Source organism: Salvia splendens, chromosome 22 (genome assembly GCF_004379255.2).
Source record: "Salvia splendens isolate huo1 chromosome 22, SspV2, whole genome shotgun sequence".
NCBI lineage: Eukaryota > Viridiplantae > Streptophyta > Magnoliopsida > Lamiales > Lamiaceae > Salvia > Salvia splendens.
Window position 1 is genome coordinate 15,406,323 of NC_056053.1, and position 23,533 is coordinate 15,429,855.

At 38.3% G+C, this 23,533-nt stretch overlaps 3 protein-coding genes across 21 annotated transcripts; all 3 read right to left on the minus strand.

The window, feature by feature from the left end:
- Window positions 1-2,438: 2,438 nt before the first annotated feature.
- Window positions 2,439-6,045, minus strand: LOC121786440 (mitochondrial fission protein ELM1-like). 19 transcript variants are annotated; one of them, XR_006047178.1, is made up of 8 exons: window positions 5,847-6,045; window positions 5,580-5,721; window positions 5,439-5,496; window positions 4,810-4,906; window positions 4,195-4,344; window positions 3,352-3,464; window positions 3,214-3,277; window positions 2,439-3,013 (listed from the first exon to the last, which is right to left on the minus strand). XR_006047178.1 is itself a non-coding variant. In XM_042185074.1 (6 exons), the coding sequence occupies exons 1-6, from the start codon at window positions 5,955-5,957 to the stop codon at window positions 3,414-3,416; spliced, it is 609 nt and encodes a 202-aa protein (XP_042041008.1). In that variant the 5' UTR covers window positions 5,958-6,045; the 3' UTR covers window positions 2,439-3,413. The 19 variants fall into 19 exon arrangements, 6 of the variants coding, with proteins under 6 accessions (XP_042041008.1, XP_042041011.1, XP_042041007.1 ...); XR_006047176.1 differs by having other exon boundaries at window positions 2,439-3,023; XR_006047177.1 differs by having other exon boundaries at window positions 2,439-3,094.
- Window positions 6,046-8,038: 1,993 nt separating this feature from the next.
- Window positions 8,039-10,381, minus strand: LOC121785804 (40S ribosomal protein S14-3). The gene is made up of 6 exons (XM_042184246.1): window positions 10,257-10,381; window positions 9,475-9,594; window positions 9,241-9,286; window positions 8,609-8,694; window positions 8,381-8,510; window positions 8,039-8,278 (listed from the first exon to the last, which is right to left on the minus strand). Exons 1-6 carry the CDS (start codon window positions 10,257-10,259, stop codon window positions 8,211-8,213), a joined length of 453 nt encoding a protein of 150 aa, XP_042040180.1. The 5' UTR covers window positions 10,260-10,381; the 3' UTR covers window positions 8,039-8,210.
- A 5,583-nt stretch (window positions 10,382-15,964) lies between these two features.
- On the minus strand, window positions 15,965-17,283 carry LOC121786773 (protein FAR1-RELATED SEQUENCE 5-like). Its single transcript, XM_042185399.1, has 3 exons — window positions 17,185-17,283; window positions 16,731-17,080; window positions 15,965-16,508 (listed from the first exon to the last, which is right to left on the minus strand). The coding sequence occupies exons 1-3, from the start codon at window positions 17,281-17,283 to the stop codon at window positions 15,965-15,967; spliced, it is 993 nt and encodes a 330-aa protein (XP_042041333.1).
- Window positions 17,284-23,533: the final 6,250 nt, after the last annotated feature.

Sequence of the window (23,533 nt, forward strand, 5' to 3'; positions counted from 1 at the left end):
ATTTCGTGAAGCTCTCTTTCGCTTCATCTCGTCCCACCACTCTGGGTACCCTACGAGGAGGAAGTACTGGTCTTTTGTGTGCTTTCTCCCCCCGCAATGGCTGCAGATCAGTTTATTCCGATCGTCTTCTGTCCGTCGCTCTTCTCCTCGACCAGGGGTCTGCCCCGACCGTCCCCCACTGCGTGACGCAAGTCTCGTCCCGATTCCGCCGTTGGTTTGATGTTCTCTACCTTCGGTAATCGGGGGTTTGAGTACTCCGTCATTTTTTGCTTCACGTCGGACGGTCGCGTAGGTGTCCTGAACCGAGGGTAAGGGCTCCCACTTGAGAATTTCTCTCCGGGTTACTTCGTGTTCATCGTTGAGGGCCATCAGGAATTGGAAGAGCCTGGTCTCTTGTCTCTCTCGATTGTAGACCATGATATCCTCCGGGTCCTTCATCGGATTTGGCTTCTTTCTATCAATTGACATCCAAAGGCTTTGGAGTAGGTTCCACGGCTGTTCGAGGGTCATTTCGCCCTGTTTGATGTTGCTTGCTTTCCGGTGCAAGTCGTAGACTTGGAGTGAGTCTCCTCCACTGCCGTATGTCACGGCTAGCCCCTCCCAAAGTTCTCGAGCAGTTGGGTATTGCGATACCTCATTCACGAGTTCGGGCTCCATGTTGTTGATAATCCACCGGTGGTTCTGAATCCTTCGAGATGTGGGAGGTTAAACCCTTTCCCCCAATTGCACGTCTGATGAGGTTCGCCCACAGTGGTAGTTGTCTCCCGATAACTTGGTTGAGACGACTACCTCACCGAGGTTGTCTGCGTTTACCGTCGTTGGTCGTGGGGGGATTGGTGCGGTCTGGAGGTGTCAGAGAAATTCTGCAAACTTCATTGTGATGTCGTCCGAGAGGTTCACAATCGAACTTTTGTTCTCGTTTTCTGATTCTAACATCGTGTTTATGATGATTGCAGGTTATTGCCTCTTGGCCGGGGTTCGAGAATGGTATTTGGACGATGATGATGTTATATTCTGAGTCCCTATTGCTCAACCTGCTCTGGTACCATATTGAATTTGATAACCGAGAGGGAAGAAGCAATAGTCATGGTTGGGATGGATTTATGTGTGTTATTGATCGACTGGAGCAACTCTCTTAATATAGAGAGTTGCCCTAATTTACATATGGCATGAGATCCTCTAATTATGATCCTATCAATTACACATATCAATCCCATGATTTGTTCCCTAATTACAAATTACTCCCTTTCCATATTCTAACAAAAAATACTACATGAAAAATGCAAAGTGCAAAGTTGAGATCACAAAACAATAAAGTTGGTGACTATTTATGCAGTTTACTAATAAACAGTAGTACAAATTTCTTTTTAGCCGAAATTTGAGCGTCTCATAAATTACAAATACTACCACTTATTAATTTCAACTACTTATTACTCTCTCCTTCCCACAAAGATTGTCCCATTTTTCTGTTTTCGTCCGTCCCACAAATTTGTCTCATTTCACTTTTTACCATTTTTGGTAGTGGACCTCATACTCCACTAACTCATTCTTACTCACATTTTATTATAAAACTACTATATAAAAATAGGACTCATGTTCCACTAACTTTTTCAACTCACTTTTAATTACATTTCTTAAAACTCGTGTTCGGTCAAAATGAGACAATCTATATGGGACGGAGGGAGTAGAATTAAAAAATATATATGCTCCGCACTTATTTACCCTGCGCAATTAGAATAATTCGATATGATAGTAAGAAATTTATCACTCGACGTACAAAATTAGTAGTGAGATTCATTATTGTAGATAATTATTTTTGAAGAAAGGAGCAATATTGTGGAGCCTATCTCTTTGACAATAGTAATACTACTCCCTCTGTTTTTTAATAATAGCGACTATTTCCATTTTGGGCCATTATTTAAAAATAAAAACTCTAGAATCATTCTATTTTAGGACATGACTCCCACAATCCACTAACTCTACTTTCACTATTTTTTCTCTTCCTCTCTCTTACTTTACTCATTTTTCTTTTCTTCTCACTTACTTTACCAATTTTTCTCACTTACTTTACCAATTGTGCATTAAAACCTATGTCGTTTTAAAGTTTTTATTTTTTGAGTATGGAGGGAGTATAAAACATTCTATTTGAGTTCAAGCTATTTAATCTGGGAAAAAGATCCAGTAATAGTAATAGTCGTACATAGCCTTATTTATATGTACAGAATGAAAATTTAAAGTGACGGAGTCAATCAACTCACTATTGTTTCAAATGATTTTAGGAGTTGAAACCGTACGTAATTTTGAAATGAACACCAATTTGTATTTCAACTTTTGGGAATTATTTTCCCAACCATTCTTCTATTTTATTTTATACTGTCCTAGTATATTTAGTTAATTTGATTTTAAATTGCATTCTGTAATTTGATTTATATCACTAGTTTCAGAATTTACCAATTACTATTGTTGGTATGGATTACCAGATAAACACTAGCAGGATGTAATACAACCCAAAAGAAGGAATACATGAAAATAAGATGAAATGAAAATTACAATAATCGAAACAATAATCGTAAATATGTAATTAGCCGAGTCGAGGAGTCCTCTTTCTGCAAGACGAGATACGCTTCATTAATGTCTCGGATTGGCGTGGCATCCCCAAAGATAAAACGGCTTCGTCTCTAGTGAAACAACACCGCTATCAGTAGAGCTCCGGCGAACTGGATGGAGACGAGGCCAGAGCTTCAATAGAAGAACAATGCACCAAAGAGAGAGGGAGTTCATGAATGGCAGATGCTACTTTGAGTGTAGTTTAGAGATGCATTGAATGACTAGCCTATTTATAGGCTTAGTCCACTGCAAGGGTCAACACAGCCTTGATGGTTGTAACCGTTGGGCGTTACAAGGCGTTACAGGAGTTGCAAAGGCTGATCCTGGACGGACGTATCGAGACACGCTGTTTGTGTAGGTTCGCTTAGAATGTTGACTTTATCAAGTGTCAGCCACGTTGGTTTCACTGCATCATACTGGCGAGGTGTCAAAGAACTACGAGAAACCACCAGCCAATGTGAATACAGTGCTACGGGGTCTCCAATCTCTTTTATTCAATTTTAAGGAAATATATGACAGTCAGATGATAACGTCTGTCAAAATCTGATAAAAACGTAAATTTTGCAAGTGATGACACAGAAACAGGTATGATATTCAATTAAGTACCTTGACCGTTCCAAATGTATACTCTTGGATGGTTTGAGAATTCAGTCAAAATAATTTCAGATACCTGTTTGTTGCAGCCATGAAAAAGGAATTTAGCTTAAGATAGGTAATTACAAAAATTCTGAAGAGAGTACGCACAATCTTGGGAGTTCGACGAGAAAACGATATTCTGATACTTCCACAAGTGGGAAGTACACTTTTTATTGAAGCTGTAAGCTGCATTGCAAGATCAGCACCATATCTGCAATATCCTGTGGAAGCGAGAGATTCAAGAAACGGTTAATGACATTGAATTTTCCAATAGGAGGTTCCATGAAGATCCTTATAGAAGTGAAAAGTGAAGAAGAAACATCAGCAAGTTATTAGCAGATTAGCATGCAATGCAGCATACAAATGGTATTTATGAATATGTTTCATGAGAATTGAGTTTAGATAGTAAGAAAAATAAGTTTGACTAATCGCCTAAAGAACCACCTAAAAAACAAATATACGGCATTCAGAGGCAGTATGATGAAGGTTGCACATGAGAAGTAACATAACACAGAAGCAATTTGGATAAAAAACTTTTAGCATTGAAGAAAGCATCTCAGGATTGCATATTGTACATGCAACGTATCATGCTTAGTTTGTATTTAGTCTTCTGATTACATGTAAATGTGCCAGCACAGTGTTGATATTATATGTGATGACATCACGGTAAGCACTCGGTAATGGTTTGATCATTCCTACTAACACTCAAAAAATTTAAGGGCTTAGGCAAGAGTGCCATCTCATCATGCCCCACAGAAGCTGCACTTCTCAAAGCATCAGAATCAGCTTGGTGTAGAGCTCCCACTGTAAGGACCTAAGAGTAACGTTTCAGCTATATAAAGCTTATAAATAATGTCAAATAATGGCCGACAACTGAAACTATTTTCAGATAAAGATTCGAGAGTTTCTGTGGCCAATGAAATCCCTTGACCAATCAAGGAGTAAACATACCACATGTTTATCAGGAGGCTTTCGAGGTGTTACCCACCTTCTTAGAAATAAAGGGATTTGTTCTCGTGCCTCAGGCGATAAGGGGTAATAATCATGCTGAGGTGTTATCACTAGATCAGATCTGTGTAGACGAGACCTTGGATGTTGTATCTGAAAGCAAATAGCAAAACATATTAAATCCTGAAGAGTGATATTATGCTTCCCAACTAGCACAGGTTTACTAACCATGGTTGGTGAGAACCATGAAGATGTTGAACTAGTAAAACTATCTCCATAGAGAGAGAGACACACAGTGAGAGTAACTTATTGGCAAAACCTAAAAATTTCTGCTTGTGAACAGAAAAAGAGACAACCAGAAGAGCTTATATAACTTTGTACACTTGGAGTCCGATCAATCAATGTAGTAATGCAATTTTCACCCATTAGTATTATTTTCACTTTATAAGAACTACTATCTCAGGACCCATGGAAATTAAAGTTCCTTTAGATTTTAGCATTCCAAATATGATGTGATTCTAGTTAGGGTATCAAAACCATTTTGGATTTGCAGAAAAACATAATAGCTAGGATCATGTCAAAGGAATAAATAGTTAGCACAATAGAACCTCATCATACCTGAACAAGAAAGACATTGTCTGGAACCAACTTCTTAATGGAACTTGCTAAAGTGATGGTATCATGACCTGATGCAACCACCAAGATGGGGCCGTCCCTAAGAGAAAGCAACATGAGAACACACAGAAGCATTTCCCCGTTTTCTTATATGTATATCTCACCTTATAGTCATAAGCCTATAATTATGCCAAACTCCAAACTATGAAACATGTCGATCAAGTTTCTTCATGTTCTTGATCACCAAGCATAACAAATAGATGACATTAATGCAGAGAGACACGCATCCAAGCATTCTTCATAAATATATATTGCTTCATATATTGTACACAAGTTTCAAACCGAGTTAAAAAGGTAGCATGATAAGTTTGCAAGCAAAGCGATGTTCCAAGAGGCAGTAAGTAAACTACATCAACGGAAAATAAACCCATTAAAAAAGAAACTTGAGATGTGACTGGTTGGTAGCAAGATGCTCAATGAATTAACCAAAGATATCTGGTGAGATTCTAAATGCATTGCAAAAATGACAATTGAACATCTTTTGGCCTTTCGAAATAATCAATGCCTATCCAACAATATACATAGGATATGATTCAAAAGAACAATCAACTTCTTGAAAAAAGAAAAGGAACCTCTCAAATGTTTGCTGAGCAGCTTTGGCGATATGTCTTGCATCTGCCTCCAAAACTTCTGACACAATACCATTCAACAGAGGCACAATAAATTCACTCATGAATCCTCTGTCAGATGAAGATACAGAGTTAATGAAATACCTCTCTGTTCAGCTGGAAAGGGCATCAATTTCTTAGCTGGTTTTCCACGAATCCACTCCACAGCGCTATCTAATTGTTTATGCGCATTAACTGGCAACCAACGAAGGTTATCATTGATCCCGCCTCTCGGCCGATTAACACGCTGCAACAATTGGAGAGTTTATGAGCAGACATTACAAGAAGATGAGCGAAATAATTGGCAGAACTACGTAGCACATTTCAGGAGCTGAATCGAGTTTTCGTCAATTGAGGATAAAATTTGCTTACATAGAGTGTGTATCTATCGGAGAGACCCAGAGCTCGAAGCAAGCCGATGCACTGATTTTGGGCGCCGGCGACGCCGTTTCCGATCACAATGGCTCTGCTGATAGCCCGCATTGAGTTAAGACATCAGAAAATTGATGGATTTTCTTCAATATGATTATAGTTCAGGGTTTAGGGTTTTTGGAAATTGACTTTTGCTAAATTTTAGTCCAAAATTGTACTCCTACTTAGAGCATCTCCAGTGGCTTTCGCCCAACAATAACCCAGCAATAGCACACCCACAAACTCCTCCTGCCACATCATCAGCACTAAAAATCTTCCTGCCACATCATCAAGACAAGCAAATAGCCCAGCAATAGCCTAGCCACATCACCCCTAATTATATAAAACAAATAATTGACAATCACACAAAATACGGAATTAAATTTACGACACAGATACGGGAAAATCCAATTATTTTATTTAAATTTTAAAAAAAGTACATTTAAAAAAATTACATAATTAAAAAAAACTAATGTCTTGCAATCCTCCGCGCCCACAACTCTTCAATTAAATCCTTTTGGAGTCGAATATGAGCATCCGTTTGGCGCATGTCGGCATGTGCTAGGAGGAGGTCGGCTTCATCGTGCGGGACCCCATTTCGTACGTTGGGGGCGGCTATGCCGTGGCTTGGACCGGCTTCATTATCGTCATTGGCCCAACTAGTCAGTCGTACACCTTCATCTTCGACAATCATGTTGTGCATGATAATACATGGTCCTGTTGGCGACAAAACTAATGGCCGGACCGACGCCCTGGCACTGCTCGTTGAAAAGGGGCGACGAGACGAGTTGAGGACGTTGAGGTCGTTGTTCGACCCGGCTATCCCAAAATACGCATGTCAAATCCATAGCCGGTAGTCAGCAACGACCTCTAGGGTCATCGTGAGATTCTTTCCCTTGTAGTCGGTCGTGTAGAACCCCTTCCAGGCAGCGGGACAATTCTTCCACTCCCAATGCATACAATCTATGCTGCCTAACATACCCGGGAACCCATGCTTCTCCTCGTGCATCTGCATCAGATACTGGCAGTCTTCGCGAGTAGGACTTCGAAGGTACTGATCACGGAAAATTTCAATCACGCCCTGACAGAATACTTCATACATTCAAGGGCAGTCGACTCACCGATGTGGAGGTACTCGTCCCACATGTCTCCCGCGCCTCCGTAGGCCAACTGCCTGATTGCCGCAGTGCACTTTTGAATAGGTGTGTGGCCGGGTATGCCAGCCGCATCGTGCCTGAAGCGAAAATACAGATATCGTTGCTCCAAGGCGTTAACAATACGCATAAACAGGGCTCTACTCATCCTAAAACGGCGCCTGAAATGGTTGTCGTTGAACCGCGGCTCCTGTGCGAAGTAGTCTGCGTATAGGCGCTGATGTTCAGCTACGTGATCACGTTCAATCACTGTTCGGCGGTGGACAACTCGTCGTGGTCGAGGTCGAGGTACCGCCGGTTGCAAGGCCCTCTGCAGCAGCCGATCAATCTCACGGTTCGTATAGGCCTCTAACGCTTCGTTCATTCGACGATCGTACTCCTCATCATCCCCACCTCTACCACCACTACTAACAATCACTACCATCAGTCCCTTAATTTTTTTTATATTCGAAATTAAAAAATATTTATTGTGTCAGCGTGACGATGCCCACTCGCGGGCCAGCGAGTGGGCGTCACGCATGGCGCTGGAGCGCGCCACGTCGCACTGGCGCGTGGCGAGACTTCTCGCCATCCGTCTCGGCGGGACAGAGACGAGACGGGACGCTGCAACGCGTCCAGCGCCCGGCTCATCACGGAGGGACAGATTACGTGCCACCCGCGTGACGCGTTGCGGGTGGCCTTAGTTAGTCATGGGTCATATTAAAATTGAATCTAAGCAATCGAACCATTTATTAAAGGCAGGTTAGGATTAAATCTTGAGTTTATTATGACAAGCAAACAAGCACGTATTCTGTTATGCATATTTTCTGAACACATTACACACAATAGAAAACGTTAAAAGCTCGAGAAAGTTAATCTTGGATACATGATAGATGAAAATAAAAGGAGTAGAAACCATTAACAATTCTAATTTATAACTAAAAACCAACTTAATGCCAATAAGGCAATGAGGTAAATAAAGATAAGTTGTACTAGTATAAATGATGGGCAATGTTAAACTAGTTCGAGCAAAAATACTAGTAGTAGTATTTCATAATTGGTCGATGTCGCAGAGTGAAAACATCAATGGTTTTTGGTAGAACTATACAATTTTCAAACACTGGGTAGAAATAAGGAACTCCATAAAAATGAACCGCAGACAACTGCGGTAGAATGACCAAAATGACAAAAATTACAGCCTTCTTCCCCTTCTACCACCCTTTCTGCGAGTGCTGTCAGTTGGAATTGGAGTCACATCCTCTGCAAGTGTAAGCGTGCCGTTTATGAAAAGTTCCATTGAATGAATGGAAACATGATTAAAAAAAGGCATCAAAACATTCAGACATCAAATTTTTCCCATACCTATACGGCCAATCTTCATGCCAGAGCGGGCAAGAGCTCTGAGCGCAGACTGAGCACCAGGACCAGGAGTTTTAGTTTTGTTGCCACCAGTAGCACGAAGCTTAATGTGAAGGGCGTTGATGCCAAGTTCCTGATATGTTGCCCATGGATCAGTTACACAGAAAGCAGACTAATAGTTTCATGGCATGTTCTGTAAGGATAGCAAGTTTAGATGGAATATCATAGAACCTTGCATCTCTGAGAAATATCTTGTGCAGCAAGCATAGCTGCATAGGGAGATGATTCATCCCTGTCAGCCTTCACCTTCATACCACCTAAATATAAAAGAGAAATTTGAAAATCAGAATCAATCAAAGATATAAAGTAGTACTAAGAAATTGGGGCGGGTGCTACTTGAAATGGAAAGTTCTCAATCCTAAGTTCCTAGAGACCGAGACAACAAAGCAGACATGGAATAAGATATAAACACATCAATGCTTCAAATAAAAGAGTGTTTCAACAATTTTCACTGGCAACACTGATCAAACTTTGCTTTCTATACAAAGCATGTATCTCCACCCCAAAGTGGTGTCAAGGTATTGCTTGCAATTTGAAGAATTGTTCAAACATTCCACCCCAAAGTTCCAATCTATATCCTTCTGATAGAAACTTATTGAACATTTGTAGCTGAAGTGCCGAACTATTGGGAGATTTTAAATCAAGCTAATTGCTATGGGTCATTAGTTATAAAAGAACATTAAAAAAATTGAACTCACTTGCTATTTTTTTATAAAGACTACAGATGGCTAAATTTTCAAAAGTACATATAACAAAAAGTAAGTACAAGTTAGCCAAGAGCCACTATAAAGACTAAGCAATACCTGTTATACGAACCATGGTTTCTCTCCCAGACAAATCAGTCACATGCTGCAAACAAGGGTGACCAAATGTAAGGGTGACTGAATATTTCAATAAAAATAATCATGCAAACATATGGAGAATAATACGAATAAATTGATATCATTTCAATTAATAAAATTAAAAGTAATTACAATAGTTGGCGGTATCCTTCGCCCAATTGTAAATATATGCTAATAAAACACTTCTGCACTCACAATGAATGTATCATTGAAAGAAGCAAAGATGTGGGCCACGCCAAAAACAAGCTCCCCATCTCTAGTGGCAGGTCCAAGAGTGACATTATCTTCCTTTGGCTCCCTGGTCTTTCTCTTCGACTATAAAATTCAAATAAATGATTAAGTACACAGTTAGTCACACACTTACATTTCTTATCAACAACATAGTAACAGTAAAACTAGAACGACTTCATCAAGCAGTAACTCAAACACAAATGCTCATTTAGAGTGATTAAGGATTGATGGTAAAACCCTAAATTCCAATCGGCCACTAAGGCTGGGAAACAGGAAAAGTAGAAAGTCATGTACAAAAATAAAATGGAAACTCCTGAGCACAAAACATAAGCAGAATAAGATTAAATCAAAAAATTGTTTAACGTGTAGATTCGCATTATTTATTTATTTTAATCTAGAAATCATACATTAATAGTATCTTCCCCCAATTAGCAAAGGCAACGACAATAGTAAAACAACAGAATGATCCAATCAAAGGCATGCTATTGAAAAGCGACCCAAGTTATCTCCCATAAACACTTATTTCAAAAATTCAGGTAATGCACCCAAAAATCAAGATTAAACTGAATAACAGGACACGCATCAAAGCAGTGAATGAGAATTCAAATCCAAAGGAAAAAATAAGCAGAATCGCAATCATACAAAACAATACGATTTTACATATCGAAACAAATAGATAGAAAAATTCAATAATAGATGTGACATATTTTTGAAAAAACAGAACACAGAAACATAATATGATTTACCATGGCTGCGGAAATTGGCTTTCGCTGCTTCACAACTCTGAAAAAAAACCTAGTCGAGAATTGCAGGTAGAGAATTCAACTTATGTTAGTATTAGCATTTTATACCTCGGGGGACTAGGGTTTAGAATGACGGGTGCAACTGATATGACCAAAGTGCCCATCTACTTTGAGTTTAATTAAAACTTTTATAAAATCGATTAATTGATTTTATAAAGTTCGATAAACAAAAAATAATAATTTTAAAAAGTGGTTGATATCACTTTTTATTTCGACATCACTTTTAGAAACTCTCCATTTAAAATAGATAAAAAATTTGAATAATAATAATAATAATAATAATAATAATAATAATAATAATAATAATAATAATAATATGGTTGATACTTATCACTTTTCATCTTAGAAACAGATCAATATCTGTTTTAAAAAGTGTCCATTTAATTAGATCATAAATTTGTAGTATTTGATAATGTATTAAGAGGATCCACATTAGCGGACGTTCTAGACATTGGCGTTCAGCTAGCCCGACGGACGAGAAACCAACGCCCTAGAGCTAGGGCGTGGACTAACCGGCTAGCCGATCACTAGCTGCCTATTGCGAGGCGAGCAATCGACTAGCCGAATTTTTTTTTATTTTTTTTATTTATACTCTATATTTACAATTGACTGCACTCATTTTTTTAATATTTGACAAACACCAATAATTAAAATGAATTATTCGTATTTGTCAATTTATTTGTTGGGCAAGGGCGTTGGCTATGCTATTGCTAGCCTATTGTCAGGCTGTTGTTTGGTTAGACTAGTACTAGGCTGTGTGAAGGATATGATGATGTGGCATAAGGATTTTTTGGGTATGCTATTGCTAGCCTATGTGTATTGTGGATGCTCTAATGACATAATATTGATAATGAATAAATGATAGTAATAATAGCTACTGAATTTATTTTTTTATTATTAAATCTAGACGAAGGTCACTCTTGTATAACAATACTACGAGTCATTTGATTATCATGAATATTTATTAATTCGATTGCATTTTTCTCAAAAACTTCGTTACGATAATACTATTAAACTGTATTTCCTCCGTTCCATAATAGATGGCATAGTTGGAGAATGCCACGGGATTTTAGGAGGTGTTGTTTTATGTGTTAGGTGGAGAGAGAAAATAATATATTTATATTAATGAGAGAGGGAACTTTTTCTAAAAAAATGAAATGTGACATCTTTTGTGAGATAAACTAAAAATGAAAGTATTGGGAAGAGGAGTTCAAGAAGGCTCTGAAAAGCAATGAGGCTATGGAGAAACTTGTAGAGAAAAGTATAGATGCAACAGAGAAGTAGTACGAGGATATGGGATACAAAAGAAGGAAAGAGAAGAGGGAGATGGGCTAGAAATGCGAGGTAAAAGGGCTAAAGTAAGCCAGGAAGCTGCTTGGTTATGGGCCGCATAGGAAGAAGGTAAAGAAGAGCAGAGTTCCACCGGGTTTGTTTTTACGCGCAGCTGTTAGACCTTTTACTTACAGAAATCTTGTTAAGGAGATTGTTCTTACCAGACATGCCATATTGGGAGGGGAAGTTGGTAGAGAGAAATGAGGTTTTGGCCATTGGAATGTAATTGTAAAAACATTTGTTCAAGGTTGAGGTTCAACCGTCTGACGTAATCAATTATTTCCAATGAATTGAGTTTGCTCTGGTGATGAATTGTGTTTCTGTTTATTGTAAAGTTGGGTTACCAATTTTTAAAATATTGAGGGAAAAAGTTCACACTTCTAATGGCTTGCTTGGTTACGTTGAAAACGCCTGAAAAAGCTCACTTTTTAGCCATTTTCATGCTGTTTGGTTAGATGTGTAGAGTTTCTATCAAACCCAATTCACCAGCCAAGCTATGGTTATTGTCCTTGAATATTTGGTTGAATGTGTATATTTTTTGTTTGATTAATATACAATTACTTATAAGTTTTAAATAACAATCAAGGTCTCTAAGTTTAAAGAACAACTGATAGAAGCAAAAATTCCAAGAATCAAGTAAAACAATAGATGAATCATGCACTTTAAAATCACTATCACACTGCAAATAATGGTAATGTTTATCTTCATACAAGAAAGAAATCAAAATGTGTTATCTTCAAAAGCAACACAGATTCCCACATGACCTTTGAGTTGCCAAAATATTAAGGTTTATGGTTAATATTGGGCTTAAACAATACTGGATATGCATACTTAATAACAAAACTGCAAAATTGGAATATTGAGATAAATAGATTGTGATCTATTTCTATGAATGATAGCAAAATTTAGGTACTTATATGGAAATGTTTGTTACTATTAGTTTCAGAACCTTTATTGAAGAGAATATATGTTGGAAAATATGTAGAAGATGAGTAATGAAAAGAATTACATATTTAATATAAGGAACAAATGAGTGTATTCTTACCTTTCAAAGAGATGCATAAATTTGTAAATAAATACTCCATCCGTTCCATTAAATATGACCCACTTTCCTTTTTGGTTTGTCCCAATCAAGATGACCCATTACTAAAAATGGAAATACCTTTTATCTCCACTTTATTCCCTCTCTCTTACTTTCCTCTCTCCACTTAGAGCATCCACAATGGCGGCGAGCGGACCGGCTAGCCGATCCCCGGCGCTCGCCGATTCGCTCGCCGAACCATTGTAACCGGCGGGCGCCATTTCGGTGAAAAAATCAACGTGCGCATGCCGATCCGCGAACATTGGCCGATGCGCTCAAGAGTACATATAGATATTATTTGGTTTGATTAGTGCATTATGTATATATGTAACTTGTCATTATGTGCAGTAAATGATGCATTATGTAGGGTGTTGTGGGTTTTACTGAATAAACTCAGGGAAAATTATATACGTGCATTATTTATTTTAGACTGTGCATTATGTTCCATGATTTTTGCATTATGCTGACTATATTATGCATTAATACGGGTATTGTCTATGTTGCTTAAGCAACTCAGTCAAGATTCAATATGGTTATTATTTGGTGTGGGAAGTGCAGTATGAATCTGTAATTATGCATATGTTGGAGTTTATGGTACATTATGAGTTGTATTCTTTATATGGGTTAATAGTCTCTATGTGTAATACATGCATTTTTTGGTTTAGACAATGCATTATGTCCTATGAAATTTACATTATGTGAAGTATATTATGCATTATCAAAGGGTATTATTAGTATCTGTCATGCCATTGTGCAGCCGGTTTAGGTAAATATTAAGAGTATATTAAGCACATTAGAGGTATTGATTGTATTTGTTAAAAGCCTCAGATTAGAACCTAAGTTTCAGTTTGTTGATTAAATTGATAAATATGTTATGTGATGTTAATAAGTGCATTATTTGCTATGTCTTACGCATTATGGGTAAAGTTTTATTCATTATTTGTTCTGACTGAAGCATTATTTGTTGTGATATATGTGTTAATCCTTGTAAAGCTCATATCATGTTGTCTTTTGATTTAGTGATAATTTTCTGATGTGTTGTGTTGTTTGGTCCATATCAGAGAAGCAGCTTAGAGTCGAGATAGACGACGCACTCGATGACATTATTCCAGTTGCGCTGGCCAAAAAATTCAGAGATAGGTTGGCCGATGTAGGCCCTAGTACGTCTAGAAGTGAGGGTGAGCCCAATCAACCTACAGGTCGAAAAGGTGATCGACTGTACTGTCGGAGAACGCCGTCAGAATTCCTTAACTGCTTGAAGCAGTTGAATCCTAGACAGAAAAGGTCAGTTACAAAATTTGGATTTGTGGCGGTCCTTAACTTTGACATCAAGGAAATCCCCGGATATCTTGCATACTGGGTGTTGAACGCCCTACATCTAGCACGATGCCAAATTAAGCTCACGGGCGGTGAATACCTCACTCTAGACGACGAAGACGTCCACCTGACGTTGGGGTTCCCACGAGGCCCTATACCAATCTCAAGGCCCGTGGACAAACAATCGAACTTTGCCTTCAACGACATGGTGGCAGAGAGGTGTCGAAAGGGTCGCTTTAAGATGACCCCTAAGGACATTTCACAGCTCATGATGGCTGAGGTTGATGGTGGGGAAGAGTTCAAGAAGCTCTTCATGTTCCTTCTCGAAAATGCATTGATAGAGACTCCGAGTGACGGCCACTGCAAGCCCAAAATTCTACACTTCATCGACAATGTAGCCGAGATCAGGAATCTAAACTGGTGTGGTTACGTACTGTCCGTCCTCGAGGCCACTCACCCAAGCTGGGCAAACGGACATTAACAGGCGTGGAATTTTTTAGTTTCTTACGTACTTTTGTATTTTGTAGATTACATTTGTTAACTATCACGGTCAGCATTAGTCAAATAAAATTTGACATTACTTATGTTATGTGCTGCATTGTTTTTTGAAAAGTGGATATAGATATGAGAAACATATATGTGTATTATTTTATTAAAAAATTGCATTATGTATCAACAAATTGTCATTATTTTGCCTGCAGTAGGGAACACAAAGTATCCATGGGCTCATGGATACTTCATGGAGTTAACCTCACAGATATATAGAGTAACTGACTGATATATAATCCACTAATGAACAGAAAAAGTGAACTAATGCAAGAAACCAGATGTTTCAACATGGAACACTACGACAACAATTTGAATAACAACACTACTAGGATCTAAAAAAAAATCCGTGATGTGCTGTTTATAGATCCTAAGTCAAGCTGGCCTTTTACCCTTGCGCGCATCTTTCTCCATCGTCATCTCTTTAAGCAATGGACAGTTCCTGGAGTCGTGATGACCCATCTCATCGCACGCCTTACACCGTCTAAGAGGCCTTGTCACATCCTTTATAGCCTTTTCTCTCTTCAAAATCAGATGACTCACAGAGCTGCTGGCGTGGCCCTTGGTCTTCACGACATCCGGAGGATGAACCTCAACTACTTCAGGCCTTACCATGCCATAAAACTCTTCAACCATACGCCTCTTCTCAGAGGCGGAGGTTGATGGGTTACCTTCTTGAAGAGAGTTGCCAAGTTCTTCGACGCCCCCTACGGATGAACGTAGCACTTCAATGTCGGTCTCAAATCGTCTAAGAAACCCATAAAACATCGAAATTGCCTGCTTAGACACAGTTTGCCTATCGTCAACTGAGGAATGGGTAGGCAGGGGATCGTGGAACTCCCCATGTACAGCCTTGTCTAAGGGAGTCTTCATCCATCAGTTTGCCTATCGTCAACTGAGGAATGGGTAGGCAGGGGATCGTGGAACTCCCAATGTACAGCCTTGTCTAAGGTAGTCTTCATCCATCGGCTTTCACAGTATTTATCTGGGATTTTTTTCACCTCATTGTTCCGAAACAGGAAAAATATATGGCTGCACAAATAACCATGCCGACCAAATAGTTTGCATTCACACGAGTAAGTATCATCAGTCTTCTCATGACGGACGACATATGCATTGCGCTTGTTGTCCCCAAGCTTGTAGTTGTCAACCGTTTCTCCAGATGAAAATCCAAGCACACGACATCTGTCATTACCCTCCACAATTTCTTCTTATATTTTCTTGAACATACTGTCGGTATACAACGTGGAAGCATGTTTCTCGAATGGCAGAGTAGTGGCTAGTATGGGTATGGCAGTGGCATCTTGGTAGTCCAACGCTGTCCTACTGTTCCGCTGGAATTCTATGGCGTGGTTGAAATTCAAGTAGAATTTCGCTATGTTAGCTCGGGCTTTAGAAAATTTTTGTAAAAACTATTCTCTGATTCGGATATGGACGTAGTCCTAATCATCGATCCTATAGGAAAATCCCTGAAGTACGCCGGTATCCAGAATTGCCTGTACGCATACAATGTGTTGAACCAATCGATGTCCTCTAGTTGATGCTGTTCGACCAATCTATTCCACTCATCCTCGAATTCGTCCGGCTCAACCAGGTCCGACCACACACAAGCATTGAATTCCTTTTTGAACTCGTCGTCCCTCAGCAACCGGTTCGGAACCTTGTTTGCCAACTTATGCATTATATGCCACATACACCAACGGTGCCGAGTGCCGACTATAACCTCTTCAATAGCTGATCTCATGCCCATATCCTGATCGGTCACAATCATCTTGGGTGCTACACCCATACATTCAACAAAATGTCTGAATAACCAAGCAAATGCCCCTGTTTTCTCGCTGCACACCAATCCGACAGCGAAGGTCACAGGCCTGCCATGATTATCTTTTCCAGTGAAATGAGTGAATATCATACAGTACCTGCGTAGCACATAGTAACGTGGCATGAGAAAGCTAATAATGCAACGGCAGGTGAGTAGAAATGCAGTTATATACGGTAATAATGCACGGTGTAAATACAAATTTATGCGCTATAAGGTACACTAGACATTATTGAGTTTCAACTTGTTTGTGTTGTATGTGGAGTCAAAGGACACAATATCACCAAACATGTGGTAATTCCTCTTCATCAAACCGTCGCACCAAAATAGAGCAACCAACTGGTTAGAAGCATTAACTTCGTAGTGATAGGTGAAGGCCTTGGACATGTCCTTCTTCTTAGCCATATCATCCAAAACCATTTGTACATCAAATCCATGTGCGTATGCTTTGATGTCCAGCGAAGCATTCCTGATATCCCCAACAGTGCAACCAACTAGGTCAAACCCACCGAGAATTTCCTTCAATACCTTAAATGTAAGTGTGGGTCCTATATTAGCCTTGGAACAGTCGAGGATGAATTTATGATGTACACCATCCAACTTGTGACTGCTTGACATGAATTGCTGATGTTCCGACTCAATCATGTAATGGTTATGAACCTCGTTAAACTCCTGAATTATATAACCAGACAAGCCATCTTCCGAGAAAAACTTGAACGAAATACTAGCCTTACAACCACTGCGCTTAGATAACTTCCTGCGCTTGATAGTGAAACCAGACCGGGCATTAAACTGGTTATCTTCGTCAGACTTCTTCTTTCCTTCCCTATTGCATACAACGAGACACCAGGTTGTGACATCATCACCTTCCTCATCGCTTGTTTGCGCGTATCAAATCCAACTGCGCGGGCATATACCTCGTAAAAAGTGAAATCGAATTCCAAGGATTGGAATTTCTGACCGACAAGAGGCTTCAGCTCCGGAGAACATTCAGGTACAACAACCACTATATAGAAAAGCAAAAAAAAGGGGTCAGCAAAATGTACAATGCAACAATGGAATGTTCTGACAAGTAATTCACCTTTTTCGTAACTTTATTCGGTAAAATATGTAAATTAAAAAAATACATGATTTATGCAAAAAAAAGGGTCAGCAAAAATGTACAATGCAGCAATGGAATGTTCGAACAAGTAATGCACCTTTTTCATAACTTTATTCGGTAAAATATGTAAATTAATTCCTCCAACCTATACTTTGCAGATCACGTATTATGCATTATACAGACAATAGAATCCATTATGCATAATCATTTGGTGCATTATTTGTACCGGGTTAATGCCAAAAGGTATGATTCATACTCGTGGGCGATCACTTTTCTCCATCCTATACATTGCCGATCACGTATTATGCATTATATATTCAATACAATTAATTATCCATCAACATTCGGGGCATTAATTGTATCATTTTAAACTACTACCCTAGCCACGCCGAGAGCTAGAAGGAATGTGTCACGACCGCCCAAACTAGGGGTACTACAAACGAGGCGATTGTGACCACGGGATAACATTAAAGACAACATTTAAGGATAACATTTTATATGAAAACTTAATTAGCTTAAAAGAATAATATTTTAGTTCATTAAAAGTTTAGACAATAAATTTTTAGTTTAAAGAAACTTAATGTTATAAATTTATTATTAATTAGCAACGACTTATGGCAAAGGATTTTTCAAAAGAAGCAGCGGAGAAAAATAAATATTAAAATCCAGTTAACTTCCAAAAGAAAACATTTGGTTTAGTTCACGAAAAACCATTTCAGAGTAACAGGGTAAACATCAGATTAACGCCTAACACAATCAAACATGCTCAAACACAGTACGAAACAGAATAAAGTCTTGAGGCATAGTTCAAAAATATAGCAGCGGAAATAAGGTTTAAAGAGAGTCAAGGATGACGTCTATGTATGAAGACACAACGCATCCAAAGTTCCTAGGCCAACTCAACATCCACCGCAACATCCCGCTCAACCTGCACATAGGGAAAAACATATGCAGGGCTGAGTACTTGTTGTACTCAATTGGCTCATGCCGAAAACATTTATACAGTTATGTCATCCATACAAGTGATCTCGAGTTTTATACATAGTAAAGAAATATCATCGAGAACACAAAAACGTTTCATAGACTGGCCAGTCAAATAATCTCCCCATTTTCTCAACAATCCATCAATCACAATCATCAATCCACAGTGCGACGAAAGTGTGGCCACACTATTCGCCCACGAGACCGACCGACTAGCAAGGACGGCTCCCGATCTCACCAGTGTACACAGCCTGATAGGGTTTGCGGCTCTACTCAGACCCGAATTCGTTTCACAACACAGCCATATAGCCCAACGGAGTAAACTCAGACGAACTAGGCATCAGGCACACAATCTCAATCAAAACAATCCATGGCATGACATAACAAGTTAAACCACCCTTATAACACCACATCATATTTTTGGAAAATAAAAAGATTTGTAAAGAAAGCCCACCTCGTTGGTTTAATCAATTCAATATCCACTTAAGGCAACCCTAGTTCCTTGTGCTCACGTATACACAATAACCCTTGCCAATCATCACAACACAAATCAACCTTCCATAAATTCACATTACCATGCATGTCCTATCGTTCCTTAGAAATAAAGTTTAATAGCAAAGGCTCAAAGGTCAAAATATTATTCGTAAATAATAGGTCAAGGAAGACTACAATCAATCCAAGTGTCCAAAGTTATGAAGGCAACACCGCTTTCCAAGAACTGAAAGTGAGTTATGACTCAATGGATGAAAAGAAATAATAAGCGTTACTTGCAAAGAGTGAGTGAAACAAGATGTTAAATAGACAGGGGCTCACGATTATTTGAAAGGTCCTGAAAGACAACTTCTTAGAATCCAAGTAAGAACTGTTGATTAAAAAGTTCGTTCTAGCTTTTAAAATCGCACCTCCTCATTCATCTTTCGTGGGCCGAAACTGGTAACATCGCTCAAGGAGCTGTGGGTTCCACGCTGAGATTCTTCATATCGTTGCCACTAATAATGATAGTCGGAATCCATATCTTCATAATATTCTTTGCACCTCATAAAAACCATTCTCTTAAAACATCGCAATTATACTCGCGCTCCCAACGTGCTATAACAGTCATCTTCGTCGCACCACCACTTTTGACGCAAGAATGAGTTTACATCTTAGATCACAAGTATGATCTCTCCCCGTTGTAGGATTAAATCATTTAGCATCTCCTCTTAAAGTTCTTTTTGTACGTAATGTCTCTTCGTATTCTCTTTATTCTTATCGTTCAGAAAAAACGATAGTGAATTTGTAATCATCTACTGGAGTTTGAATTCGCACTACATATTTCCATTTATCTTATCCCTCAGAAAAGTGATATTGTAGTTGTAACAATAAGTTCGATATTGTTCGATCAAACAGACATCTTGGGCATTCTAGGTTTGCAACAAGTTCATACTATCATACTTTCTTCTACCAACACTTTCATAAATTACCTCGCACCTTTACGTTCATAATTCATCACTTAAAACATGATTCACATACAAAAGATTCAACATGCATAAACGTATATCGCCATGCATAACTACGTCATATTCCTCATTCACTTCCAAATCTAAATTTTTCCAAAAGAAACGAACTAACATGCTTTCGTTCAAGGTTCAAAGATTTTCTGAAATTTTCAACAATTTCCCATAACATGTTAAATTTTTGTCAATCAAATTCCACTATGAACAACTAGTCCTTACCATTGTAAAACATCAACCTCAAAGTTTTTTTTTCCACATAATCAGACACCATGCACTTCACTTATATGTTTGAAACAAACATTTTTTAAAAAAGTTACAACATTATCAAAACAACTCATCAATCTTCATCTTTCGTATAAAACACTCCATCTTCCTATGTTCACATGCTTACGTCATCACTTTCAAACATATAACACATACTTAGGTCATCATACCAATCTTGCTCATGTCCCACATAATCATACCATAACAATATCGTTTTCACACATATAGCACGTGTTTAGATCATCACGCAAATCATGCTCACATTTACATCCTTTTCACATCATTCATTCACGAATTTAGAATCGCATCACATCATCACGTAATTACATGCTCATGCATTCTTTTGCCCTAACCATCCTCATCATATCATCAATCTTATACATCGTTCTCATATTTCATAAATAACTTAAAACATACCTCACTTTCCTTGGTTGAACGTGATGCTTGGATGTTGAGCCTTTGTGACACTTCTAGTCAATAAGGGTTCACTAATCTAGACTTAAAGTGAAAGAAGATTCTCTCGGACCAGAGCGAAAGAACAAAGCTCTAATACCACTCTGTCACGACCGCCCAAACTAGGGGTACTACAAACGAGGCGATCGTGACCACGGGATAACATTAAAGACAACATTTAATGATAACATTTTATATGAAAACTTAATTAGCTTAAAGGAATAATATTTTAGTTCATTAAAAGTTTAGACAACAAATTTTTAGTTTAAAGAAACTTAATGTTATAAATTTATTATTAATTAGCAACGACTTATGGCAAAGGATTTTTCAAAAGAAGCAGCGGAGAAAAATAAATATTAAAATCCAGTTAACTTCCAAAAGAAAACATTTGGTTTAGTTCAAGAAAAACATTTCAGAGTAATAGGGTAAACATCAGATTAACGCCTAACACAATCAAACATGCTCAAACACAGTACGACACAGAATAAAGTCTTGAGGCATAGTTCAAAAATAGAGCAGCGGAAATAAGGTTTAAAGAGAGTCAAGGATGACATCTATGTATGAAGACACAATGCATCCAAAGTTCCTAGGCCAACTCAACATCCACCGCAACATCCCGCTCAACCTGCACATAGGGAATAACATATGCAGGGCTGAGTACTTGTTGTACTCAATGGGCTCATGCCGAAAACATTTATACAGTGATGTCATCCATACCAGTGATCTCGAGTTTTATACGTAGTAAAGAAATATCATCGAGAACAAAAAAAACGTTTCATAGACGGGCCAGTCAAATAATCTCCCCATTTTCTCAATAATCCATCAATCACAATCATCAATCCACAGTGTGACGAAAGTGTGGCCACACTATTCGCCCACGAGACCGGCCGACTAGCAAGGACGGCTCTTGATCTCACCAGTGTACACAGCCTGATAGGGTTTGCGGCCCTACTCAGACCCGAATTCATTTCACAACACAGCCATATAGCTTAACGGGGTAAACTCAGACGAACTAGGCATCAGGTACACAATCTCAATCAAAACAATCCATGGCATGACATAACAAGTTAAACCACCCTTATAACACCACATCATATTTTCAAAAAATAAAATGATTTGTAAAGAAAGCCCACCTCGTTGGTTTAATCAATTCAATATCTACTTAAGGCAACCCTAGTTCCTTGTACTCACGTATACACAATAACCCTTGCCAATCATCACCACACAAATCAACCTTCCATAAATTCACATTACCATGCATGTCCTATCGTTCCTTTTATCATTCCCTTAATTTACCCATCCCAACATTCATCAACCTAAGGAACAACATGCCATAATATTTCTCAACGTGTCACACATAATCACGTCGCATGATACCTTCCCAAATCATACATGCATCATATAATTCATTAAAACTTGGCAACAAGTGATATTTCCACATAATAACAAATCTGGCAGAGCTGCGCGGTTTGTTTGTAAAAATCACCAAAAATCCATCCGACCTCATATGAAGCTAAAATTTGGTCACAACATATTAGACACATTCAAGTTCATCCAGTTAAAATTTCTCACTCAAATCATGTCGATTGGTCAGTAAAAACATTAATGCAACTCTCTGGTCGGAACATAAAAATTCTGGCAGCACTGCGCAGTTCATTTGAAAATTTCACCAAAAATTCATCCGATGCCCAATGAGGCTGAAATTTTCACAAAACACAGAAGATACTTCGAATTTCATCCAGTTCAAAATTCACATCAAAATGAGGCCATTTGGTCGGTCAAATAGAAAACAAAACTTTCTGGGCGAGAATACAAGTCTCTGGCAGAATTGCGCAGTCGAATTAAAAAATTTATTAAGAATTCATCTTTCGTCAAAAGAGGCTGAAATTTACACAACACACAGAAAACACCTTGAAGTTTACTCAGTTAAAAATTAGAACCAAAATAAGATCCTTTGGTCAGTCAAATATACGTCGGAATCCACTGTCCGAACACCACAGTTTTCAGGTCTCAAAATTTCGAAATTAGGGTTTCTTCCTCATTCAACCAAACACAATTTTTCATGCTTCACACACAAACATGCTTCAAAAGGTTCTCACAATCATGTTCTCATATAACCACACATCATTCACCAATGAATCATTCAAACTTTACACATATTCATTCACAATCGCATATTCACAGTTTTTCTCATTCAAACACAAATTCCCACCGATTAGTTTTGCAATCTATGATTCCTACACTCACTATATGCATGAAGGAATCAAGAACAAGGTTTCAATGGAGAAGATGAGGAAAATATTTAGTTATACCTTCTTGATTTGAAAACCAAACGGTAGAAGCAAAGATTGATGTGATTCGTCGGGAACTCTTGAAAATAAAACTTCAATGGATGCAAGAACAAGGATGGAAGAAATTTTGGAGAGGTTGAAGAGAGGGAGGAGAGGTGAGGCACGAAAATTATGAGGGAGAATGGGGGCTAGGGTTTAGTTTAGGTGATTATATAGTCCTAGGTTTAATCCTATAAATTAATTAATTAATTGTGGAGGAATAAAATAGAGGCCAATAAATATAATCCCACAATTAAAAAGAAGGAAAAATTTCAAAAATTAGGTTAATAAATTCAATAAGGAATTTATTTGGTATTTACTTGGAGAGCAATAGATTCACAATTTAAGAAAAAAGTCAATGAATATTCCATAAACAAAGGAACAAAATAAATTAAGTCTCCAAGTAGGAAATAATGAGGGAAGGGGCGAAAATTTTGATGGTGTGCACAAGGAAATTATTTAAATCCTCTATTAAATAGAATAGGATTTAAATTTGGTA